General features: G+C 45.5%; 1 protein-coding gene across 8 annotated transcripts in view; it reads left to right on the forward strand.

The window, feature by feature from the left end:
- ABLIM3 (actin binding LIM protein family member 3) overlaps window positions 1-27,448 on the forward strand; it is a 147,047-nt gene that overhangs the window by 92,527 nt on the left and 27,072 nt on the right. For all 8 annotated transcript variants that reach the window (XR_014003838.1, XR_014003839.1, XR_014003840.1 and 5 more), the window contains exons 5-8: window positions 7,374-7,500; window positions 10,057-10,150; window positions 20,444-20,531; window positions 25,285-25,343. Coding sequence is in view for 1 of the 8 variants with exons in the window: in XM_081178510.1 (XP_081034636.1) it covers window positions 7,374-7,500; window positions 10,057-10,150; window positions 20,444-20,531; window positions 25,285-25,343 (368 nt within the window). In the remaining 7 variants the exon portion in view is untranslated. The remainder of the gene's footprint in view (window positions 1-7,373; window positions 7,501-10,056; window positions 10,151-20,443; window positions 20,532-25,284; window positions 25,344-27,448) is intronic.

Consider the following 27,448-nt stretch of genomic DNA (forward strand, 5'->3'; position numbering starts at 1 on the left):
TTCTCAGGCCACACCTCTCACTGGCTCCACTATGCATACTCCTTGCATGTTTTGCTGGGCTGGAATGTGTCCTGAAACTCGGGTGCTTCTTGCTTGCCTGGGTGGAGAATAGAGAGGGTTATGTGACTGTGGAGAAACTAGTGTACAAAGGGAATATTCACATTCAATGTTATGCCCGGTTTTGCCTCTGGACCCACCCACCACAGGCATCTGGTCCTCAGAAGTTTGTCCAGAGAATTATGTGGCCCTCAGGTTGAAGAAGTTTCTCTACTCCTGTTTTAAAAGGTGATCACTCTTTAAAAAATGCAATACTTTTTTTGGCGAGTGCTCTGCACTGGGATGTGGACCAGCTGGGCACAATTGCAATGCAGGCTGTGTGATGTCAGTGTGGAAGCAACAGATGCTCTTGTTCTCTAGTGTTTACTTAGACACATTGATTGCAAAGGGAAGAGCAGCACAATATGATTATAAAACTCTGTGTGTGTGTGTGTGTGTGTGTGTGTGTGTGTGTGTGTGTGGTCCCCCGGTGACAGCCTGCTCCTGACCAGGCTGCAGGGAACTGCCAAACACGAGCAACACTGAACACAATCCAATGAGAGCACTTGTACCTATTGATTTCAATAGATTTACGTATACATAGCACCATGTTTGAGAATGTGGTCCTCATGTAGACCAGCCTGAGAGTTAGCTGATGAAGGATGGTTTAAAATACTTAATTTAAGAAACAATAATAGAAGTGCATAAAGAAGGCACTGTTAAAAGAGAAAATCAAACTTACACCCACATTTCTGCAGACCTCTATATTTGGAAATATAATTCCAAATTTGTGCACTTAGCTAATACACACACACACACACACACACACACACACACACACACACACAAATGTATATAAGATGTTGGTGCCCACAAGGATTCCTCAGTATTGGCTCCCTGAATCTTCCCAAAGGCATGAGTGTGTATAACTGCATTGTGACCATTTGATCCAGGGTTGATTTTTTGATGCCTAAAACTGAACCATGTTTATGTGTCCAAATCAACTGAAAATCAGGATGCGCTCTCTCTGTCTTGGCTACTGGATCTGCAGGCTACAGCTGACCTCCAGTTTGTTTTGTTTGCTGTATCCCACTGATAACCTCCAGACTGGTTAGCAAATGCATTTTTAGCAGGTGTGGAGGATCTTAATCTGGAATGGGGAAACCTGTGCCCCTCCAGATGTTGTTGGACTCCAACTCCCATCAGCCCCAGCCAGCATGGCCAATGGGCTCCCTAGGAAAGAGATGCCCTGTAAAGGGAAACAAGGGTGAGAATTCAGGGTAGGGTTGACTATTGGCCTTTCCATGGCTATGAAAGATGGGGGGCGTCTTGTGAGATGCAGTCTAGGGCACAGCTTCTTTCCTTTGGATGGGAGGCAGAAGCTGAGCAGCTGCGTCTGTCAATCTTCTCCATGCTATCAAAGGAGCAGGAGGCCTGCTATAGCTTGGAATCTAATGTATCTACAACCACTAAAGTAACAGAGAGATAGCAGAAATGTGTACTTGATGACAACAATATTCTTTTACCAGCTTCTGCATCTACTCCAAGAAATGATTGCACCCCGACATCACAGCGTCTTGTCCTTCCTTATTATGAGACGATGTCTCCGATTGATCAAACGATGTCACTGAAATGCAATAAAATCTTTCATGGCATCTTTGGCTGGAGTTTGTCCCTGGAGTTTTTGGAATGATGAAGTTGGCAGCTGTCCTCCTTTCAGATCCCAATATTTCAGAGTTACAAACAGCTTCCATCCATGCAGCAAAGTGAAACAGCTGCTTCAATCTGTATTTTAGACTCCGTTCATGCTATTGGACTTGGAGACAGACTGATTTGGACCTGTAAGGTGCAAGCCACTTCAAAAGAAACAGGAACTGAGCAAGGGCATAGTAGTTCATTACAATCAGGGATGTGGAGGAGAACTTCCCAGTGGATTGTGGGCCCCATGTTAATTATTAAGATAGGGGTGTCATTTGTATTTCCTGGCTCAGAATGTCTTTGGCTGGCCCTGCCTCCATTCTTGTGATACTTGTAGCACCAAGGTGATATATATAATATTAATACTACATGTGGCACACATGTAATATTGCACGTCACACATACGAAATTGTGCACATAGCATGTAAGAAAACCTCATCACTCTGCTAAGGTATGTTCTATTAAGTCAATGAGATGTTCTCTGGGTTCTAATTATCACCTTATAGCTGTAATAATAATAATAATAATAATAATAATAATAATAATAATAATAATGGAACTGAACTCTCAGAATCAGACTAGTTAGCCAACAGTTTCTGCTACTGGAAACTCAGGAACCAGGTGCTGTGAATCAAACTGGCTGCCCAGAGCCTGCTGAATCTGCACAATGCTTCTCTTCCCCTCCCTCTGTGCCTGATTTCCAGGAACCTGTTTAGACCCAGGAGAGAGAAACCAAGTGAAGGCCACTATGCGGTTTCTGCCCCCCTACCCCACCCTTCCCTCTCCATGCCCTAGACCACTATCAGGTCACCTGAAGACCACATCCTCCCCTGAAATCCACTCTTGCATATATTCCTCTCCTTGGCTGTGTAGCTCAGGTTACTTGAGGGCAGCATGGATTATTCATAACCAGCTGCAAGCAGCATTCAGGATGGGTCCGGGTGAAACACAGTGACATATTCTTTCTTTCTCTCTCTCTCTCTCTCTCTCTCTCTCTCTCTCTCTCTCTCCTTATATTAGCCACTGCTCTTAATGCACACGCACTGGTGCTGCTAAAACAGCACCTCACAGTTGTTTCAGAAAAGGAGGCAGGAAGAGTACTGTATATGCAAAGGCTACCTAGACGCGGGTGGCGCTGTGGGTAAAACCTCAGCGCCTAGGACTTGCCGATCGTATGGTCGGCGGTTCGAATCCCCGCGGCGGGGTGAGCTCCCGTCATTCAGTCCCAGCTTCTGCCCACCTAGCAGTTCGAAAGCACCCCTAAGTGCAAGTAGATAAATAGGTACCGCTTTATAGCGGGAAGGTAAACGGCGTTTCCGTGTGTGGCACTGGTGCTGGCTCGCCAGTTGCAGCTTCGTCACGCTGGCCACGTGACCCGGAAGTGTCTTCAGACAGCGCCGGCTCCCGGCCTCTTAAGCAAGATGAGCACGCAACCCCAGAGTTGGACACGACTGGCCCGTACGGGCAGGGGTACCTTTACCTTTTTACCTAGGTTAGAACGCCCTGCAATATATAAAGGCAAAACATTTTGCTGTGGGAGTTTAATATCATTTTGTTAGCTGCTGTAAAACATATAAGGCTTCCAGGATCCAGGATTCTTCCAGGATCCAGAGCAAACTTGTCTGAAGTGTTGTATGACGCTTTTAAAAATAGCTGGAGATTCCCCTAAGCCTTCCTAGCAGTGGAATGTAGCAAAAAAGGGTGAGCAGCCCCCAAGCCTGAGGGTAGCATTGACAGATTAGTGAAGAGAGAGATAAGGAGGAACAGCAAATGGAGCTTGAGGGTCTGCTTCGTGTTTTCTCCCTCCAGCACTCTTGAGGTGTGGTAAATGAAAGGCAGCATCAGCAGCACTGCCCTTCACCTCTGCACCTTCCTCCTTCACCTCTGCACCTTTGGGCATTTTGTTGCACTTGCTGTTGCTAGAATTGATTTCCCAAAAGGATCAGCCCATCTTCTAAATGGGCAGCAACCCATGTGGCAAAGCGACTACTTGGAAATCTAGGGGATTCTCCGATTTTGAAGGGACAGGAGGAAAGAGCCTGTCAGAGTACAGTCAAGGTCATGGCTTCCAAGCCCATGTGCTTCCTGTCACTGGTCTCCACAGACAGCGAGGGAAATGGGAAAGGGAAGGGAAGCTGGTAAATAACACCACGGGCCGGACATGGCCAAGACAGACAGAGGTTAGGGAACAGCTCTTCCGATGTTGCCTTGCGTCGAAAAATGCCCTTCCATTTCTACTAGTGGGAGACATGGGGTAGGTGGGGGCTGCCAGCAGAATGTCAACCACCACTTGCCTGTTCTTGAGCAAAATAATTCAATGGGGCATGGAGATGAAACAAAGGAGTCCATGGTTCCCTCAAGCATCTGGTGGTGTGTAGAAGCTCCATCCATGTGCTCCACCTCTGTTTCTTTGATTTCCTTTTCCCTTGTGCCAGGTGCTCCTAAGTTAAGTTCTTCAAAGGGGAAGGTGCTTCTGAATAGCCACATCTGGCTTGGTTTGAGCAGTTGGCTCAGGAGTGGAAACGGCAAGGAGCGGAGGACTTCCGGGTTGGCGCGATCGGGAAATGGCGGATTCCCTCCGAGCTCCGGAGGGAATCGGCTCAGCGGTGGATGGGTCTTTGCCGTGCCGGCGACACGGGGACCCTTAAAAACCGCAGGCGCGGAAGCCTGCGGACTGAAGACTCGGCGGGTGCCTTAAGCGCCCCCCCTGATTCGCAATGAGCCTTTTTAAAGGCTACGGAGGGGATACAGGGGACGGCGTGGCACTGAGAGTCGACCGCTACCGCCGCTGAGCGAAGCCGCGAGCCATAACCGGAGAGCGCTGACTTCCTTCCTTGAAATTCGGACTGAAAAAAGAACCCGTGAGTAATTTGGAACTGAACTTTAAAACTTTTACCTTCTGAATTTGAGACGACCGGGGGGTGTGCTAAAAGGAAGTCCCCACACCCCCCCTTGCAGACGACCCAGAGCAACGAAATAAGAACTAAGCTGGAGTGCCTACCCTGTAAAGGGTGAGTTTTAAAAAGACAGTAACTTCCAAGATTTAGAAAGGTAAATTTGAGCAGGAGAGTGGAGTGTTGGAAGAGTCTTTGTTTTCTGGTAAACAACCCTCCCTCCCGGGCCCGGGAGCGACCTGATTTGGAGCCTGTATAGAGGAGCAGAATTTGACAGCTGTCAAAAGCTGTCAAATGGACTATTAATAGTGAAAAAAAATTGCTGTTTAAGACCTCTCCGGATTAAAAGGAGTTATAATTGAACTAAAATCTTGAGAAACAAAGAAACAATAATAGGACAGAGGATTGTTGGAGAAAAGGTTACTCAGTAACCAGATTCCCTCTAGGGGGAATTCTGTGGAATTACAATGGCTGTGGGTGGAAAGATACTGAGAGAAATCGAAAGAATGTTCTCACTGGTGGGAACCCTACAGGAGCAGACTACAGCTATGAGTAAACAATTGACGACCTTGGATTTGGAAACAAGTAGTTCTGCTGAAAGTAATGAGGGCCTGAGTGAGAAAGAACCCACAGCTGAATTTGAAACAATAAACAAAGAAGAGGAGAAGACAAAACAAGAAAGAGAACAAGTTATCTGGGAAAGTACTAACCAGAAGCCGGCATCTGGAGAACACAAGCAAGGAGACTATTGGATTAAATCCACTCTAAGCCTACGAAAGATACAGAAGATGAAAGTGGAGGCCCTGGGACTTTATGGAATTCAGGAGCTCGAAATAAAGAAGTACAATTGGGGCCTCCACATAGACTTTGATTTTGACTATCAGCAAGACTTAGGCCTTGTGGAAATTCCTCAGCAGTTGCCTTTAAATATGGGAAGAGACTATGGACTGACTGGATTGATTGTTAAGGAAATCTTTCGAGACTCGATGATAGACAAAAAGGACTACCAACAAAACCGGCGGAGAGGGACTAAAAGAGAATTGAGAGCCTCGGATATCCGGAATCCAGGCTAAAAACTGTTAATTTGGACATGTCTTGGGAAAGGACGCAAAGCGGGGAGGGGAGGGAGGGAAGTATTAAATTTAAACAACACTCAAGACCAGGGGGTTTAGTATTAAGAAAATTATGTAAGAAAAAATGAGAAATCGAGGGAAGAGAATTGGGGTCCAACTTAGGGAAAATTTATTTTTGTTTTTTATAAAAGGACTAATATTAAGATGGAAGAAATGCCAACTTGCTGACATAAGTTTGGGAATAGGGATGCAGGGGAGGGGGTGGGGGGAAGTCAAGGACTAGGGTTAGAAAATAAGATTTTCGGGAACTATCCATGTTTGTTGTTTTTTATGTTTGTTTTGGTGTGTTGTTTGTGTTTATATAAAATGTGAAAACCCAATAAAAATATTTTTTTTAAAAAAAAAAAGGAAACGGCAAGGAGCGATTCACCAGGAAGAGGAAGGAATTGGCAGCCAGCTGGAATGTGGCCATTCTTTCCACAGGCCTATTACATAAGCACACTACTTGCCAGCAGTAAAATGTGGAAAACCAAGTCAGGCTCAACAAATGTGACCTAAAATTGGAAGTTCACTTTCTGCCCTAGGTGCTCGGTTCAGCACAGGGCGGAGAGCAATATTTACAACTTTCAGCTTGCAATTTTTAAGGGAAGGAAGTGTGTGTGTGTAGCTGTAGCTCAACAATTATTTTGGGAGCCACTTTGTGCCATTCTCCACTGTTCCCTTCTGGACAACCTTCTGGGGCCCACTTTCCTGTGATAGGCGGGACCCAGACGCAAAAGTGGGTAGAGCCACTAATGCAAAAACTCCCACTGTAAAGCAGTGCCCTGTTCTCACTGGGCTCCCGAGCATGCGGGGCCAGTCCAAGGTCAGGGTCCAAGCACACAGAGCTTACAACAAGGGTCAGGCAAGCAGCAAGGTCAGAACAGCTCATGATCAGAACGTGCAGAGGCTGACTCTTATCATCTGCCTTCTTGCAGAGAAGGACTTTTCTCTCAAGGAGACCTTTACTCCTGAGGAGCCCTTGTCTGTAGCCAGGCACTTTTTTGGATGAGACAGGTTTCCAATCTGCCATTCCCTCATGTCAGAGGCTGAGCTGATCCTGAGTGTGGATGGCCTCTCCTTTACCTCTTCATGAAACCTTGGCTCCTCACCCCTGATGGACCCAGGGCTTGGTGTAAGGCTAACACCTCCTGGTCCTCTTTTGGCGAGGACTCCCCCAGCTCACCTCCCTGTGGCATGGCAAGTAGGCTAGTTTCTACACATACACCCCCTTTTTTCCCTCCATTCAGGCAAGAAAAAGGCATCATCAGATTTCAAGGACATATTCCAGCCAGGCAAAAGATGTGAAGCAGGTCCAGTGAGGGGTATGGGGAAAATTGTGAGGGCCAGCTAAGAGGCCTGGAGGGCTACACTCCCCTCCTGGCCCTGAAGTCCTTCATCCCTGTGCTAGATAAATAGCTACTCCTTGCATTAAATTTGGACAGGACCCTGAAAATGGCACAGGGCTCCCGGAATGTCTGTACCCTTTACTGCATGCCCTGTCATTCAAGTTAGTGTTGTCCATGATTCTGCAAGGCAGCATGCCATTGGTGGGCACAGCTGTCCTTCAGTGTCTGCTTCTTAAACTGTTCAGGATACTGCTGCTGTTAATTCTGCTTCGTTTGCTTCCCAGAATGTGCAGGTTGCAAGGAGGAGATCAAGCAAGGTCAGTCTCTCCTGGCCCTGGAGAAACAGTGGCATGTCAGCTGCTTCAAGTGCCAAACCTGTGGGATCGTCCTGACTGGAGAATACATCAGCAAGTGCGTGTCTCCTCCCCATGGCCTGCTGGCCCACATTCCTCATGTCTCTGCTGAGTGGGTGGGGATTGCTTCAAAGCTGCATTTGACCTGTGCCCTTGGAGAAGGTCTCCAGGCTGCACCACCTGGCATCTCTCGTTCAACTTTGTATATTGCATCCAAGCTGGGAAAGAAAGAGTGACTCTTCTGTGCCTCCTCTTTTTCATTCCCTGTGTAATGCACAAAGAGGGGAGTTGCACATCTCATTCTCGGGAAAGATATGCAGCCTCCTTTTGCATCTACCTGGAGGGAACCAGCAGATCACCTTTCCTACAAAAGTCATTTGACAGGCCAGAGGACTGCTGCAGTAAATACTGCACCTATCTCCTGTGTGTAGATGGATGAGAGTTGAAGCTGTGACATTATAGGCAGTGCCAGGAAATATTTGAGGCTATATAAGGAGAACAACGTTTTCTCTTGACTGAGTAATGCAGAGAAATTACTTTCATTGGCAGTAAAGCTATCTTAAATTCCCTCAAGATAATTGTTTGTAAAACTGCCATCAGTACTGAAAGTCACTGGACAGCGTCTGCTAGAATCCCATTTAAAAGCCACATTACATTTTTACTGTGCAGTTAGTGATTTAATTACTCAATACACACTGGTTAATCAATGGACACTTTTAGCCCTGGAGTAATCTAGGCATGATAGGGCAAAGGATCTTCTGAATCCTTTCACACAAAGACAAATCCTTGTGCTATCACAATGTGTGGATGTCTTTCTGAGAGCTGAATTTGATTCCCAGTATATATGCAGCAGGGCAATAAAATAAAATAAAATAATAGTCACATAGCAATTCAACCATTATATTTTACAAGTTCCCTCCCCCTCCCTTTCCTAAACAAATATGAATGATGGTGTAGAAAGCGTAATGTGTGAAGCAGGTTTTGTCGGACTTAACACTCCTCAAAGAAAAGTCTACAGACATTTCCTGCCTGCCTGCCTCCTTTAGTCTCCTTTATCAAAACTCCTCGTGCTTTTCCCTCTGATTACAATGTCAGAGCTGAAGCATAAGTCAGGGGCCTGCTCTCCATTGGGCTAAGCATGGTCACAGTTCTTTCTTGCTTTTGGCTGGCCACTGCACTCGGTTACTTCTTCATTGTGTATAGACTGCATTAAGATCATTAGCACATCTCCATATCATAGCCCCCCTCCCTTTGCAAGAGTGAGCAAACAGATCTGGAAGTCTTTCATTAACCATAACTTCTCATTTTGCACAAATGAGGAAACTGCAGTTAATGTCTTCAGAACATGACAGAATAGTAAATCGTGGCTTGAAATTAAGAGCAAGAAGAACTCTCCAACAACGTACATTTCCAGGTTCCCTCCATCTTTTAACAGAAAAGTCCAACACTCTCCAGTGTTGATGGTAGGGTTGCTTTGTACAGTATCCTTTTTTCAGATTTCGTAACTAGAAGTGTATAGAGTAGCAATCACACCACAGATTTTTTTATTTAAAGGTGTTAAGATGATGACACTTGGCTGAATATCCTGCCTTGTTCTAAACCATAGTTTCCGAGTTTGTATGGAGAAGGAAACTATAGCTAGTGGAAATCTTCCTGGTTTGTTTGCTGCCATGGCAGAGGGAGGGTTGAAGGGAGTGTGTGCACAGCCAGCAGGCTTGTTCTGATCTTGGCTTATTAAGCCAATATACGGTCATCCAAATTCACACGTTGTGTGTATTTCTGAATCAGTCTAACGTGGCTGAGAGCAGGTGGCTAGGGCAGTGTTCCCCTGAAGAGCTCATTCACTGCTCAACCAATCCCTGATGCAAACCCTGGTACATAAAGAACTCCATGCTTGCATTGGTCTCTGAATTGGGTCAAAGCAGGTTAGGAGCAGATTCAGGCAATACTAGTTCCATGGTACCCTTATGCAATGACTCTCCAGTTCAAAATCTAGCTGTCCCATAAGGTTTTATCCTACCACCAGGAGTGACTGGTGTCTTAGAACAACAGGTGTTCTAAGAGACCATGGAAACAGGGAAACAACCTAAGTCCCTGAAAACCTTTTGAGAGCAATAAAAGCAGGAGTCTAGACTCATACGCCTCTTTGGTGTGAGCATCTCCCTTGCCACAGGGCACCTTTGTGCCCTAGAAACTGCCCTCCTGCTGTCTCCTGGGAACTGTGCAGAGGCACAAAGCTGAAACCTTCCATATAACCCTTCCCTTCCCTGTCCTGTGCAATGCAACAATGAAGAGGAGGCAGAGTTGTGGTGGAAATATGTCCTACAGCATGGGGAGTGAGACGAGAAGAGGCAAGGAGAGGAAAGTCTGAGATCAGGGGAAAGGAGCCTCCTCAACCCCAATAATGTAAAGCAGCCTTTGTGAACTTAACTAGAGTTTCTGACTGGACACCAAAATAAGCTCCTGGCAGGCTGCTTTTCCCCTTGGTGCCCTTCACTTGAGCACAGGTCACATTTCAGCATCATACAATAGAAATTCTGCTGAGGGGTGGGGGGAGATTCTTGACTATCCTTTCCTCTCTTCTAAGCCTCATGGCCTGAATCTTTTCCCACAGGGATGGCATTCCATACTGTGAATCTGACTACCATGCCCAATTTGGCATCAAATGTGAGACCTGCAACCGGTACATCAGTGGCAGAGTCCTGGAGGTGAGTTCAGTGCGGACAGGGCCTTTTCTCTAACACCAATAGTATTGTTGTTGTGATATCAAGGAAGCTGAGCTTTGTGTTAGTACACAGGACATTATTTTTTCCCCTTTCTGGCTTAAGGAAAGGTACATGGTGCCGCTCAGACTTGTGACACTTCCTGTTACACAGGGATTACATGCAGGGCTTTTTTTCCAGCCGGAACTCAGTTCTGGCCCCTCTCAGGTGGGCACCATTGCCATTATAAAAGAACAAGAAAGGTGTCCATAGTAAGTTCTGGCTCCTCTTTTTCTAGAGAAATAGTACTGGATACATGGAAAACTATTGAACGATCTAATAAAGGGCTATCAAGTCAGGTGGTTTGGTGTTTTGTTTTTGTTTGTTTGTTTTTTTGTTCCTGGCACTGTCTAGGCTCTGACGCTGATTTTACCCCAAAAGTAAAATAAAAATTGTAATCATGTCATCAGTGTAAAGCTGGGGTAAAAGACTGCTGGCTCTCCAAGTGATGCTGGACTTCAACCCCCATCCTCCTTGACCATTGGTCATGTTGGCTGGGGATGATAGGAGCTGGAGTCCAGAAATATCTGAAGGGCCACAAGTTCGCCAGCCCTGTTGTAAGGGACTGGTTTTCTGGAAGGGTGTATGTTGCACTTCAGAATCTGAGTGACAGGAGGAGAATCAGCAACTGTGCATTACGATTATATAGGCAAGCCTGGAGGATGCTAAATATAGCCATCTATATATAACTGGAGTGGGGAGTGCTAAAAATTGGCACGGCTGTGTCTGAATTGCATAGCATGGAATGTGCGATTTCATTTATAATCTGTTGGCTGCAGTGCCATCCTCCAGATCTAAGTATCATTGGGGTGTTTCTGAAAGTTTGTTTCCATTCCTCATGATGACAGAGGAAAACACGCTGAAAAGGTATGAGGAATGCAGTATCTGTTGTAAATAGCTCAGCTGGTTAGCGTATGGTGCTGTTAATGCCAAGGTTGAACCCCTCTTGATCAGCCAGTGAATCCCAACCATCTTTCCTCAGTCAGCAGCAAATTATATTAGAAACTTTCCACATTTCTGGAAAAAGAACATTTGTTGAATCAAAATGAAGTAGACAAATGAAGCCATTTCAGGCAAATGTCTCCGATTTGCACCAACATGTTTTAGGTAAGCACAGAACTCCTCAGCTTCTGATAAAGCGCCAGACCCATATCAGAAGAGCGCTGCTGAGTCAGACCAAAGACCTATCGAGCCCACCATCCTGTTTCCCATAGCGGCCAACCAGATGCCTTTGGGAAGCCCATAATCAGGCTATGAGCGCCATCGCCCACTCCTGCTGTTATTCTCCAGCAACTGGTATTCAGAGTCATGCCGCCTCAGATCCCCGTCATGAGAAGCAGCCAAGGACAGGTTCATCCTCCCTGAATTTGCCTACTGCTTAAGTTGATGGCCATCACTATGCAATGACGGAGCAAATTCTATCATTTAACTATGTGCTGTGTGAAAAAGTCCTTTGTTTCATCTGTCTTGAATCTTCCAATGTTTAGCTTTGCTGGATGATTGCAGGTTCTTATAGTATGAGGCTGGGAGATATCTTCTATTGACAGTCTCCCCACTATGCATAATTCTATTAACCTTTATTGTGTGTATCCCCCACTTTCTTGCCTTTTTGCTAAACTAAGAAGTCCCAGATCTTTCCTGATAGGGAAGTTGCTCCAGTCCCTTGGTCATTTTTGAGTATGTGGCCTTTGTCTGTACCTTTTCCACATCTACAATATCTTTTCTGACAAGCAGCAGCTAGAACTGTGCACAGAATTCCAGATATGATCACATCACTGATCAGTATAAATAGTATTATGGTATCCTCTTGAAGTGCGTAATTGAATTAGGCAAAAGTAGCCAGGCACTTTGTCCATCAAGTGCCCAGTCTGTGTTCCCAGCCTGCAACAGAAGACCCTCTTCTTGGGATTTTGATTCTATCAGTCCTGATCACCTGCAAGTGCTCCTGAAGAAAAGGAGGAGCTGTAGCTCAGAGCTAGAGCATCTGCTTTGCATGCAGAAGGTCCTAAGTTTGATCCCCAGCATCTCCATGTAGGGCTAGGAGTATTCACTGTCTGACATCCCGGCAGAGGTGTATTTAGGGGAGCATGGTTGGTTTGCCTGCACTGAGTGCCAAGCTGAGAGGGTGTCACAGCAGGTGCTGCAACAATGACAAACAATGGAAGGTAAAGGAGGGCACCAGATTTTGGTGTCGCACAGAGTGTTGTTGAAATGTTAAAGCCCCAAATCCTGGAGACCTGTCTCCGATCCCAGAGAGCTGCTGCCAGTCAAGTGCAGACAATACTGAGATGGGTGGATCAGTGATCTGACTCACTGTAAGGCAGCTTCCTAGGTATGTATCTCCTCTTCCAAGTCCCAGGCATTTCAGCAATGCTGCTCGACTGTCTCTGCGGCTGCAATAGCCATCAATTACCCTACCTGCCCTCCAGGTGACATGAGCTCATTTCTCAGATGCTCCTCTCCATCCATCTACCTGAGAGAATGCTCTGTCACCAGGTTCCACACCCTGCCTCTCTCTGTTGCTGTGGCAACAAATCCTGCACAGCTGTTAGCCATGCAGCAATGTGCTAGCAGGCAAAAGGAATTCATGGTGGATGAAGGCTGTGGCTGCAAAGAGAAACTTGGGAGCCCAGGGCAAGCATTCCAGGACCCATAGGGTTTGTGGAGTGAGATAATTAAAGTGTTGACGCTCCAGGGTGTTGGAAGGGTCTAAGTCAATGGCAGAACAGAAGCATTGTGTTAATGTAAACAGCAAGCCAGGTGGATTAAAACTGTGCTGGGTCTTCCTTTAACAGGAATAAGTGAAGATTACTTTTAAAGTCCTTTTTTTTTTAGAGAGAGAGAGAGAGAAAATGAATTAATTTCCCCTAAAGCATGCAGCCACTGGGTGGCATTCAACTAAGTTTTAAATTAATGGTCCTAATGTAGTCATTTATTGGAATGGGTCTGTTCTGAATAAAATTTAGTTGAATACCACCCACTGAATTTAAATGGGGTTCAGCTGGGGCACAGATTCAGCTCCAGAATCTGTTTTCAGTGCCACATCTGAACCCTGAAATATGTGAAGAAATGGTAAAGAAAAATTTCTCAGAGCATGTGCAGAGTTTTCCCCTGAGCAACTGCAGCCTGTCACAATCAATTTAGGAACAGGGAGGAAGGCAGATGGAAGGCTTGAATTTGGCACTCCTCTCCTCAGAAACTGAGCCCTGGCAGGGAGGTAATGAGGCCTGCCAGTCCTGCCACAGACAATCCTTTTCATAGACTTTGAAAGATTCATGGACACGCCACTTTTGCATGGTTAGGTGCTTGTCAGTTTCATGTCAAGCTTTTGCCTCCCCACACCTGCACTGGCCATCTGCTTCCCAGACTTTAATAAAGGCCTGTCTCCAGAGTGAAATTGACATGGAGCTGCCACACACACACACCCATCTGACTGTTCAAAGACCCACACTAAAAGGCTCCTAAGACCCAGAGCGTATGAAGCAGCCCCTGAAGGCCAGGAACTTAAGCATTAAGTCAGTTTGCCAGCTGCAATTCAGTCGTCCCTCTGTCCCATCTGTCTGCCCCACACAGTCAAGCCAAGACATGCGGAGCAGCCCTGGAAATGTGTTTTAATCTTATAGCCTGGCATAAAGGAGGGCAGTACTGCAAAGAGTGCCTTGATTCTAAGCATTTGGCCAGTTGATCTGCACTAGGCGTGCAACCTCTTAAATGTTGCTACAGCTCAGTAGCAGAGATGACCTGATTGTAAGCTTCAGAATGCATAGAGCAGGTTGGAAGACTTCCAGAAGAGCAAGATCATTGGATTTGCTCTCCACAGCTGAGTTCCTGAGATGGCTAAGAGTCCCTTCGCTTCAACTGGAAAAGGCAAATTCTTGTTTTTCCGCTACTGACATGGAGGGGAACCAAATGTCTGAAAACACAGAACAAATGTGAGTTTCCCAGGCTGCTGCGTCTCAATTTTTGGACACATTTTCAGAAACATCTCTCCTCTCTGCTTCCTATGCTGCTCTAAACAGACACAAACAGTGGACCTGACCTTCATATTTCCCAGAACATTTGAGACAAGCCTTATTCAGCACCTTCTTTTTACTCCTTGATTTCCTGAATTGCGTCTCTCTAAGGGGGATCCCTGGAGCCTGGTCAAGGGGAACTCCTTGTCTAATCCTGACGATGGGATTGGCTGGAAATAGGTCAGCTGGGCTCTGGGAAGAGTCTGCATGTGACCCTGGAGCACAATGCAAAGTGGAGAGGAGAACCTGATGTGTTGCGTAACGATGGCTGCAGAGCCATGGGGCAATGGAGAGGTCCTGTGGGCATGGCGCGACCTCTTCTTCTGAGAAAAATTCAGAGCACAGTCCTTTGCCGTCTTTTCCAGTCATATCTTGGCATGCAAACTCAGCCTCTCGGGGGTTGTCTTGCTCATGCTGAGTACCGGAGGTGGTGTCTCCTAGGAAGACTAAGCCTGCTAGCTGCAGCGATCACAAATCAGACAGGGTGGTGGGGATGCCCAGGAGTTTGGTGCCCGGAGGGTAATAATGCCTAGGATCCTATTGCCCTCCAAGCAGTAGGCTCCCATCATCCTTCTTGACAAAGTGTGGCATAAGTGTGCCTTTAACTATCCTCAGCCATAATCAGCCATCATATGCTTACGCCTCTGGTTGTTCCATATGGCTCTAAGATGTGCAGCCAGCTATGGATGATTAATGAGTCTTAAAGGAACGACAGTGACACACACCCCTTTGAATTATAATAAGCAGTGTATTCATAGTAGGCTGCACTGGGCTCTCACAATGACTGTAATTTTAATCAGTATAAAATAAACAAGGTGGTTGTGATTTGGTCTGTCGGGAAACTGCACCTCTGGTAGAGGTGAGGCTGAGACGGGTTAGGGACTTCCTTCACTTGTTGGTCAAACCAAGTCCAGAAAAGGCAGGTTGGATTTGGTGACTAGAGTATCTAGTTCAGGGGTGGGGAACCTCTGACTCACCGTACCTCCAAAACACCACGGGGAAAGCATGCTTGATGTTTTTGTATCCAGCAAGAGAAGTGCTTCTAGTTCCAAGGCCAGCGTGTCTCTTAATGTTCTCAACCGGGAGACCAAATCCAAAAGGAAGAGTAGCCCCTTCTAGTTTCACTGTATGAATACAATCCAGCAAAAGGTAATAAAACACAATAAACCAAAGTGCAAAATAAACAAAACTATAAAGCCAAGGCAGTTAAACATCACTAAAAGCAGTAAAATCAAGCAACCAGCTAAAAGCAATTATGACATATTTTTCAAGTTGGCTGCTGGACCAAAGGAACTGTAGACTAAATGGAGAAGTAATATGGGATTGAATTTTGATGAGGACGACATCATGCAGACGCTGTGCGAAACTTGCATGAACGAGCAGCAATGTTTGGAAACGGCCACAATTTTTTTAAAAAAACAAAAAATCAGTCCTATTCCTAGCAGAAACTCTCTGTCCTATTCTTATCCTGCTCTTTCATTAAGAGATTGAGGGTTTTCCCCCAACACACATCCCTTGTAGTCCATACTTAATTGTAGAATTGGGCAGCACACGATTGTCCCAGCCCTAAACCTCCTACGGACCGGGAGACACCATAGCATCCTAGACGGAAAGGTGAGGGGCTCTGTCTCCCCCCCCCCCAGTACCATTTGGCAGCATGAAGCAAGGGCCAGGTGGAAAGCGATGGATGCCAAGGGATGCTGCTGCACTAGTGGGATCAGCCCAAGGGCATTTCTTTTGCACTGGGAGCTTAGCACTTGATCCTATGTGAGCTGCCGCCTCAGTCCAGTGGCTCATAGGATTGGGTTGCAAATCCCACAGAACCTTTTACTTCTCCTCTGAGAGTGGGTCTCTGGGCTTAAGCGGCCAGCTTCCTTGACACAGTTGCATTAGATGGCATCAAACTGTTATTTGATTTTATACCCATATCACTTTAGTGACAGGCAAATCCTGCAGTGACTCAGCCAACACATTCTCGTAAATCTCCATGGAGCTCTTCCAGAGGATGCGTAGATTAGCAGGGAGAGTGTCTCGCTGAAGGCACTGGAGAATTTCTGCAAAGGTGGAGCAGGGAGGGGAGGAAGACATTTGTTGCTTTTAGCTGTAAGCAACTGAGTGATTCATTCACTCCATTTGCATGATCATCATTGATTTCCGTATTCCCGCCCTTTAAAACTAGGAAACATGTGAGAAGAAACATTGGATAATGCAGCAACATAACAGAGGGCTGAAGCACTGGTCTTGGTTGGCTTTTTAGCAGCTCAGCCGGCTCCTTTTCTTCTTTTTTTCTGTGTGTTGAATGAGTCTTGCATTTGGATGAGGGAGGAATTTGATTCCATTCACATTCAACCTACCAAATCTGCACTTTCTGAAACAATGCACAAACTGAAACCCAGCCATCCTTTGTAATTTGCACTTCTTTGAATTTTACAATAAAGTTCTCTGGCCAAGTAATGTGTACAAGAATGCACACTATAGAATAATGTGTGCATAAAAATACTTACTGAATGAAAATAATATACAAAATTGCATTGTGATAGGGAACAATGCTTTGTGAAAAAAATAGTGATAACGATGGGGCAAATTGCATGTTTATGTCTGTTATGAGAAATTCACATGAAAATGCTGGTGAATTTTCAAGAGCACTGTGTGTGTGTGTGTGTGTGTGTGTGTGTGTGTGTGTGTGCATATGTGGCAAAATGATTTGGAAATGTCAAGGACTGAATTTAAGATTAGAAAAAAGATAAACTGACAGAAACCAAAAGTAATAGGTTCAACCTTTCCTAGCTTGCACTGAGGACAAATTGACTCCCAAAAGTGTTTGGTATAAAAATTATCTGCATTTTCTGTATAATGGAAAATTCAGAGTGGGGTTTCTGACATCCAAGTAAACTGGCTTTGGCTGTTGGCAATGAGGGTCAGAGCAGGACTTACATTATCGATAAAACTGCTTATTTAAAAGCTGTCAATTCACATGGTGGGTGAAGAGGAGAGGTGGGTGCAAAGTGGGTGAAGGAATTGCCTCTCTGTCTTCATTTGAAGGACATCCCAGGATTTAACTAGGTATTGTGGATGCTGCTTATGTGTGCAGATTATCTGGTGGCATCAGGCCTGTTTAGGCGTTTGCCTGAAAATGTTCAGGCTCAAACTGGGAACAAGGCGGGATTGTGCATGCAAGCTTTGTCCCTCGCATCCATGAGTGCACTCAGAAACCCAGAGCACTAGGACATATCTCAAGAAATACAGGACTTGAGGCAGATAACAACCCAAGATGCATGCTATGGGCTGGTGGGCTGGCTGGGCCAGCCTTTAATCATCACTGAACTCTAAGGCTGGTTTTGTGGCAGGGGCCCGGCAACTCCATAACATACGCAAGCAGCTTAACAATCACAGGAGAGCAGTGGGCTTTGTTTCATTTTTGTGCAACAATTATTCAGGCAGAAATGACAAGCCATGAAGTACATTAGGGCGAATGGGACACTGTCCCACCCACCGCAGTCTGCCCTCAGCCAGCCCCCGCCCTTCCTGCCTTCTTACTTACAACCAGGCCAGAGAGTGGCCCTTGCTGTCAACTTCTTCCTCCTCAGTCTCAGAGTTGCCCTTGTAGAACTCAGCAGGGTGGAAGAGAATGGGGGCAGAACTAGGACCGATTAGTTCTGCCTGCCAGCGGCTGTGATTGCACCTGCCAGTGGCTCCCATGCCACCATCTGTTGGCCTCTTGATCAGTCTACTGGTCCCAGTGGATACCACCCACCAGTGGTTGGCAAAACTGGTGCACCATTGCTTGATTGCTGTGCTGACAGCCTAACTGGCAACTATGTGTTGCGAGACTCATGTGGCCCTTTCTTAGGAAAGCCATTACTGGTTTTAATGCTGGCTTTAGCTTTAAAAGTCGCTTCTCTAATTAAAAGCCTTCACTATCCTTCCCCCTCCCCACACCCTTCAACAATCCCTCATCCTTTCTTCTATTATTATTATGTTGCTGTTGCTGCTGCTGCTGCTGCTGCTGTAAAATGTCCCTTTGGGAGCAGTGCTTTCCACAGAATGGGGCTGATTGCACCAAGTTAAACTAGTGGCTGCATCTGAGCTCTGAAGCCCTGCAAGTGAGCCTATAATTGAAATCCTAGCAGACACTTTTGAATGGAAGCAAGCTACCAATTAAGCCTATTATCCTTGTTTTAAAGGGCAGGGAGAACAGCCTTCTTACATCACAAGTGGGCGAAATAGTAGGTTGCTATTTCTAATCCTGTTGAAGGCAACAGAAAAATAAAAGTTGCCCTCTCAAGAGAAATCAGGACTGAATACTCAGATAGCAAACATGGCTTCCGTTTGTGCTCATCCGGCATAGACTTGAACATTCAACTTCGTTGCAGCCATTGCCCAGTGCCAGATCTGTCCAGCATTGCCAGATAATGATGGTTCGTTTAGTGACAGCTTGTAAAACAAGAATGTCACACTATTCCAGTGGTAGTTCACAGCTAGGATGACACCCTGGGCTTGGCTGTGCTGTGACTTGTCACCCTGCCCAACTCTAGCAAAGTCACTGGACTGACATAAGCTGAAACTTGGTGGGAAAAGATGACCCTTTTATTCAGTGTGACAGATCTGAGCTTGTGGGCTTTCTTTGTCACAGAGCTATCACTAGGGTGGATCCTACAAGCTCTCTCCCTCTGTAATCTTCGAATGACCCCATAGATTAAGTCAAAGTCTAATGCAGAATTCTGGGTTTGAAGAACCAACTTTGTGTTTCAGTGACTACCTGCCATTCTGATGTCCAGGTACTCCATTTGCTAGGTGTAAAAGGCAGCATCTAGTGCTAAGCAATAGTGGACGTCAGTAGCAACTCAGGGCTTGTCCACACTTCTGCTTCTCCTGTGTCCAGAAACCAGGAGTCCAAGTAGTTTTCCACTTGTCCTGTACTTTCTAGGCATAAGTTCGGGTGGTTTTGCCTTTGCCCCACCACTTTTCCCTGGAAAACAAACTCTTTCATGCTAAATCAGAGCAAACATCAATCTGGAGAAAACCCAGTTGACATTTGCTCTGATTCAGCGGTGAAGAGTGGATTTTCCCAAGGGAAAGTAGTGGGGCAAGTAGAAGTGTGGATGAGCCCTGGAACTCTGGCACTGGAATAAAAAAGAAACACCCTGCACTGTGTTTCTCGCAGTGGGCAATGAGATGACTAGCCCACCCCACTGTTGTTCCCCAGTGACTGGTACAGTGGTGCCCCGCAAGACGAATGCCTCGCAAGACGGAAAACTCGCTAGACGAAAGAGTTTTCCGTTTTGGAGGTGCTTCGCAAAACGAATCTCCTATGGGCTTGCTTCGCAAGACGAAAATGTCTTGCGAGTTCCTGCGGGTTCCCCCCCCCCTTTTTCTAAGCCGCTAAGCCGCTTATCAGCTGATCTGATAAGCCGATAAGCCGCTAAAAGCCGCTAATAGCGCTAATAGCGCTAATCCTTCAATGGGCTTGCTTCGCAAGACGAAAAAACCGCTAGACGAAGAGAATCACAGAAAGGATTCTTTTCGTCTTGCGAGGCACCACTGTATTAAGAAGCATCAGAGCCATCATAACTAGTGGCCATTGACAGCTATTATTGCCATGAAAATTTCAGGCATGGGGGGGCAGTCTGGATTGGGACCACAGGGGGGCAAAGGGTTAAAGAGCCCCCACAGCCACCAGCACCACACACCACAGTCCTGATCTGAACTGGAGCTGATCAGTGCTGGCTATTTCTGCAAGAAATAATATGTGCTCAAGGACTAGCCATGTGTTTAACATAACATGGAGTTGGCCCTTAGTTTCCAAGTGCTGGTTTTGAGTTTTCTAAAGTGCCTGGGTATTTCAGATTGTGATTCCCACCTAGAGGTCAAGTTATTTTAGAACATCACTCCTCTGGGACTCTTCCTTGATTGTTGTCTCCTAGGAGTAGATCCTTTTTGGTTGTGGCTCCTTATTTAACCTCTCTTCATTGATCTAGCCACAGGGCTCTTGATAGCACTAAGGAACCAATTTAAAACTTTTTTTTTTGTTGTTCCACCAAACTTCAGAATTGTTTTAGTGATGATATTTTATGTTGTTGGTGATGGCTGCTTTATTCTTTCTGTAAACCACAGCCAAGATTAAGAGATATAATAAACTAATAAACTAATTCTTACAAGAGTGCTGTCGAAACGTAACTAGACCTGATTGCCTGATGTTCTTCTTTTCTCTCATTCATTTGTTTAGGCAGGAGGGAAGCATTATCACCCCACTTGTGCCAGATGTGTGCGTTGTCACCAGATGTTCACAGAAGGGGAAGAGATGTACCTCACAGGTAGGAACAGCAGTTTCTGGGGCGAAAGGTCTCACTCTGAAGTGGACTGTCTACTTCTCTCCCAGCCTCATACACAACCTTGGTATTCAAAACTCGGAGCTTCTAAAATTCCTTAAGGGTGTTGTGAATGTTGCTTGAGTGTTGGGCACTCCACATTTTCTAAGAGATGAATTTATTAATCTTCATGATGCATTGCTAGAAGCAGAGATTTCATTTTAATCAGTCCTGTTTCACGGAGACCCGTGTTGAGAGGCCACATGACGAAGCCCTGAGGCCAACTTATTTGCATTTCCTGTTTGCAACAAGTTCAGATCACTCAAGAAGTTGTGGTGGTACGTGCCCTTGCAAGAGGAAGAGATAAATAATTACTGGGTCTCAATGTGAGCTTAGGGTGTCTTTCCCCTTATGGATCTATTTTCAGCTTTGGTGGGGGGGAGTGTTTGTCCCTTAGACAACCTTTAGGTGCTCATCACCCTGAGTCACTAATTACCCTGTGTCTGTCTGTGTTAATTGCAGGGTTGGCTACTTCCCACCCTCGCACTGCTGGAGTAGTTGGCTTAGGGAGGGGCTGTTGTCTATGTTGGGTGGCAATTGATGGTTGCTTCATTGTGGGGGAGCAGAAGTGCCATTAATGTCACATTGGCCCATCAACCACTAGGATGGGGGAGTGGAGAAAGAGCAACTCCTCCATGCATTGCACCTGGCCATCATTGCCTGATCCTCCAGCCCATGAGAGGATCCTGTTGCTATGGTGACCACGGCCCTCAAAAACGTTGTGCCAAGAGGCGGGAACGTATACAGATACAGTGTAGGTGGGTGGGATTCTGCCTGTGGAAAATAATTATTCATTCTGTGACTGGGAGGGGATGAGTTGAATGGCCATGAGAAGATCGGGATTTTTTTACTCCAATTCTATTTGAGCGTATCTCCCCCGCATGGGGCTAAATCAGCCAAGATTTCATTCCCAACTTCATTTCTGTCCCTTAATTCCTCCTCTTCTACCTCCTTTCCCCATACCTTCTTAAGCAGGGTTCTCTACTTACATTATTTCCATCGTTTCAGGGAAAGGGCTGTACCTCTGTGGTAGAGCAGCTGTTTTCAGTGCAGAAGGTCACAAGTTTGATACCTGCCAACTCCAGGTAGAGCTGGGAAAGACTCCCTGTCTGAAATCCCAGACAGCATAGATGGTCCTAGGCTGGATGGACCAATGGTCTGACTCAGTCTAAGGCATCTTCCTATGTTTCCTATCAGCAGCTTTATGCGCACCTCTGTCTTAGGATACATTTCCAATATAATAGAGGAAGGGTGATAAATGTCTACTTATCACATTAAATGGCTGTTCAGAGCAAGTCTGATTTATAGAAACATGTCTTGGGTAGTAGAAGGTGTTCTCTTTCCCATGTTGTAAGCTGAGGAGTTGGGCAAGTTAATTGCTGGAGACTGCCTTAATTAGTCTGGCAGAGCTGACAAGGAACTTCCCTTTGTTATGAAGATTGCCTGGTTGTTGTTAGAAATATCTAGAAAAAAAGATATTTCTCCTTTCTTCCACTTAATCTAAGGATGCTATAATATACAGTTACTTCCAAAGGCGACTTGTTTATTGAGCATTCATCCTAACTGATGTGCAAAAAGTTTATATGATGGCTGTATATTGAGCATTCTGATTTGTCTGCAGTGGTTAGATGGAGTGGTGTTTGGTGAATTTTTTTGTAGGGGAAAAGTTAGGGCCAGAGGCACCAGCTTATGAGGACAATAGGGTGGGATGCCAACGTCACACATGTGACACCCCAATGTCCCAATGCCATGCGTGTGAGCATCATGCCTCCCTCCCTAAGCCGGGCAGAAGCTTCCTGGGCTTTGGGAAGGAGGCACCAGGCGTTAATACTTCAACACTCTTAATTTACTGGGAACATTTAGGGGATCAACCTGGTCCCCCTAGTCCACTGACCACACAGCACTGGTTAAATGACATTGTATCAAGCAGTTGTTATCCTACACTTTCCAGTGTGGTTCTCTGTTATTTCCCTTACTGCAAAAAGGCTGGTTTTGCAGGAGAAGAGGGTTTGTTGGGCAAAAAGCTCCAAATCCACTTAATTGTGTGACCTGAATTTACCGGCATGCATTTGAATCCCACCTACAAAATTGCAACAGTCTGGAAGCTCCTGAGGTGCCTGTATGTGAAGAGAAACTGCGTTTTGAGCAAGAGAGAGAGAGAGAGAGAAATGGAGATGGAGAGAGGGCTGACTTTGGGTTCTATGAGCACCTTAGGCTCCTGGCTTCATTTCTGGAGACCTGATGTGGGAGTAGTAGACTTTGGCTGTCCTTTGGAATGTTTGAGCTGAATCTCCACCTGTGACCAACCTGTATATTTGTAAATAAATACAATTATTGCAAAACTCTAAGAAGCCTCCAGGAATTTCCTTCCAAAGGAAACCAAACCCAGGTAAGAATTGCACCCTTGAAGCTTCTCATTGCTTGAGAAGTGGAAAGAGTGTTGCAATATGTTTCTAAACATCCTGAAACCTATGTGTGCATTTGCATCTTCACAAAAATAATACCGCAACATGTAGAGGGAGAATGGGTTGGGGGCAAGTTAATGGTTTTTGGGAGAAGCTAGTATGTTGCAGTTTGCCCACTGGACAAACCAGTAGCTCTGATGTAGCCAAACCCTGCAGTCTTCCTTGCACTGATCCCCAGTACATGCTGATCTCTGGTCTTCCTGGATTGCAGACCAGGATGATGACCAAACTAGTTTGATGATTTGGTTTGCATGCAACTCTTGGAAAGGTATTGACGTGATTTCCCCCATCACCCATAGGAGCTTCTAAGGCTGCTACAAGAACAAGGTCTACTGCTTTGGCTTCTCCTATTCCCTCACTCAATAATAGTTGTACAGCAAAAGAAAAAGGGAAAAACTGGGGTGAGGAGGGTGTTAATCTTTTCAAGTCCTGAACACAAATCTTATCAAGCTAGTAAAACAAGTGCTCACTTTCCTGCTGGACTCCATTATGATGGTAGTATTTTGCTGTCTGCAAAGACAACCCATTCCGATTTCATTTGAGCCTATGGCAGTGTTACACATTTTCCAGGTATCTGTCTGGCAGATTGGATGATGGACGATGTCTATGAATTGCCGGGTAGATAGCATGCAAGAATAACAACAACAGCTGTAATCTTATCCTGACCTTTACCAGCAGCCAAGACTAGTCAGCTTTGAGACCTAGGTCAATAGTAAAATGTCCATGGGAGGATGATACAGCCACAGATTTGAAACATGCGGAATCATGTTACAGTATAAGTGTTGTGCCTCTTCCTAGCATCCTCCTTTTCAGCACCAGCTGATACTGTAGTTTGTTCCTTTGACCACACCATTAAGGTGAAAGGATCTTAGGAAAGTCAATAAAAATCAATGCCATGCAGCGTCACTTCTAAGTCTGAAAGCATGTCTCTTTCCTCCCTGCTATAGGGAAGCAGATGAGTGAGGGGAAGGGAGTCTGGATTTCACTCTAAAATGGCCACCCATATCCAATTGAGGATTGATGTTATGTATTTAATATATTGATGTACTGCCTTTCTGCCCAAACACCCAAGGTGGTTTTATTGAATTGTCTTGCATTGTATTTTCTGGACTGCCTTATTCAGAATTAGCCCTAGATTCTTAGGGAACCCTGAATAATATCTTCTCGGTTTGACATATTTGATCCATTGCTTTCTCTCTTAGCATTGCTTTAGTGCTGTCTGTTGCTGCAGCCTTCTGCTACAACCTGCCACAGACAATGGTGCCAGTTATGTTGCTAGGTGAGGAGGAAAAGCCAGGGCAAGGATTCTCTCCTCAAGTGGAGATTGCCAGCTAGAGGAGGAAGGCCTTGCCTTCTGGGTACAGTAAGCAGACTGCTGTATTCTTCTGAGTTTGCTGGGCCTTCCCCCTCTCCGTCAACTACTTGCCTCGACCAACTCCATTACCACTCCAGAGCACTCCTTACAGGGGTGGAGTACAGGGGTGCACAGAACCTTGCTGATCTGCATTTCCTTCTGTACTGGCATCCGGGACCAATACCCAGTTTGTTAACCAAGTTTCCAACCCTTTGTCTTACATATAGCCTTCATACAGTAGGAGGAACTACTTGTCTTCCCTTAATACGGATATAACGTTTTTGTGCTCTTGTTTGACTTAGTCAAACTTTTTGCTCTTGGGGCACTTTATTGCAGTTGCATCTGCCCTCTGCTTATTGCAACCTGGCGTGGGGATTGCACAAATTGCAGGATTGGGATTGGATGGTCCTGCCTTATGGCAGAGTGTTAGACCAGATGGCCTCTTGGTTGCTTTCAATGTTACAAAGTTGAAACATGCCACACATGTAATCACAGAAATAGGCATGACCCTTGCTAGTAGAAATCTCCTGTCAATTCACACAGTGAATGGAATGACTTTGCTACCATCCTCTTAGTTCCAAGCAAAAACTATCAAAGTTCTAATCAGTGTTGAAAGAAGGGTGATACAAATGCTGGATGTGCCAATAAGCTTGCCACTGAGAATGGAATTTTTGGTACAAAGAGATTTAGGACCTCAATAATAGGAGTCAGATGGGTAAAATGAAAAGACCACCTTGCAGCAGGAGGGAACAGTAATAGGGTCAGGAGCAAGGAGCAATGAAGTTTTCAGGAGTATTGTTTTGATGAGCCTGGGTAATGTTGTGTAAATCAGAATCATAGCTGGACAGCACTGTAGTCCTCACCTTCTGCTCTGTTCCAGGTTCAGAAGTGTGGCATCCTATCTGCAAACAAGCAGCACGAGCAGAAAAAAAGTTAAAGGTAAGATGGAGCTGGGAATGGACGGGAAGGAGAATTTTGGCAACGGCTGGCTGGGAGAGTTCCTCAAGTGGAAATATATTATTAGAGGCTGGAAGATAGCCAGTTAATTTATTTACCGTATTTTTCGCTCTATAGGACGCACCAGACCACAAGACGCACCTAGTTTTTAGAGGGGGAAATCAAGAAAAAAAATATTAAACCCCCCCCCCAGCCCCAAAGAGCAAAGAAGCCAAGACAGCAAGCGGGATCCATCCTGCTGGCTGTCTTGGCTTCTGCCATAGCTGCGCAACCTCTCCAGCCAGGAGCTAAACCTCTCCAGCGCAGCTAAAGAAGTGTGGCTAAAGAAGCCAAGGCAGCGAGTGCGATCCATCCCGCTCGCTGCCTTGGCTTCTTTAGCCTTGCGCAGCCTCTCCCTGCTATGGCAATTTCCCCACCTCCCGCAAAAGCCCACAGGAGCCGCACACCCTTTAAGGAGCGCGCTGCTCCTGCGGGCTTTTCTACGAGGAGGGAGAAGGCTGCGTCAGTCCCTTCTCTCTCCTGGGGAAAAGCCTGCAAGAGCCGCACGAAGCTTGTGGGCTTTTCTTGAGGGCTTTTCCTGCCTGCCTCCCCCCTGCATTTGCTCCATAAGACGCACAGACTTTCCCCCTTAGTTTTTAAGGGGTAAAAAGTGCGTCCTATGGAGCGAAAAATACGGTACTTGCTTTGAAAGTCATAGCCTTTCTACAAAGCAATTGCAGAAGGAGAGGAAGCCTTAAATTTAGCATCCAAAGGCTTTGATTTTACAGGGATATATACACTTGAACTAAGATTACAGGCTTTGAAGCTTTGAAGCTTTAACCAAGGAGTACCGACTGACTGTGGACTTATTTCTTGTTTCTCCTATCTTCATAGTCTTCAACCACTTTATACTGTACACAGCTGTTAACACTGTCTACATCTGCACCAGCATTTGTTATAATCATGTACACACACAAAAAAAGTATCCAAATGCTTAAGGATCCAAATGGGAATATGCTGACCCTGGCTCTTTGGTACATGTCAGCTGCATGTCTGAAGATGCACAGCTGTGAACACCAGCATAATAGCTGGTGCATCCTTGGCAAAGTCTCTGCATGCCAATGAAATGGCTCTCAGCATCCTCTTTATCCAATTGCCACCTTTCTTGTTTTGGCTATAATGCAAATGCAACTCTTGGGCATAGATTCCTGCCCAGGCTTCTCTCCCAAAGAGGCTGCTACCTGCTTCTTAGTTAATTTTGTTTGTTTGTTTAACAACATTTACATATTGCTTGATTGCGAAATAAAAAACTTCTAAGTTGTTTACAAAAACATAAAACATTAAAACGATTACTAAAAGCAGGTTTAAATGGTTATTTTAAAATAGTCAAAAGATTATTAAAATCAACAGTAGGTAAAACATGGGGTGAGTATTCCTGCTGTTGCACTCAGGTGCTATTAGCAAACATTCCCTGGGCATCTATTAGGCCTCTGTGAAAACACGATGCTAGCCGAGATGGGTCTTTGGTATGATCCAGTAATTCTGCCTTAGATTTGAATTCCCGTGTTTTAAATATTTATTTTAAATTTCCATGCTCTAAATCAAAACAGAGCTAAACTCTTATTCCAGGAACTGAATCACCACTTGAGTGGGTTGGTCTCAGAACTTTGCATTTTGTCAAGAAAATAAAACTCAGCAAGATTGGGGTCAGACTCTTGACAGTGAGCTATATCTCCTGCTTAGCTTGAACTGTTCTTGTAATAATAATAATAATAATAATAATAATAATAATAATAATAATACCCTGCCAATCTGGCTGAGTTTCCCCAGCCACTCTGGGCGGCTTACAGCACATATAAACAATTGTAAAACATCAGACATTAAAAATTTCCTGATACACGGCTGCCTTCAGATGTCTTCTAAAAGTCAGATAGTTGTTTATTTCCTTGACATCTGATGAGAGGGTATTCCACAGGGCAGGTGCCACTACCAAGAAGGCCCTCTGCCTGGTTCCCTGTAATCTCACTTCTCCCACTGAGGGAACCGCCAGAAGGCCATTGGAGCTGGAAGATGGGGGTGGAGATGCTCCTTCGGGTATACTGAGCCAA

Source organism: Podarcis bocagei, assembly GCF_964188305.1.
Source record: "Podarcis bocagei genome assembly, chromosome: 2".
NCBI lineage: Eukaryota > Metazoa > Chordata > Lepidosauria > Squamata > Lacertidae > Podarcis > Podarcis bocagei.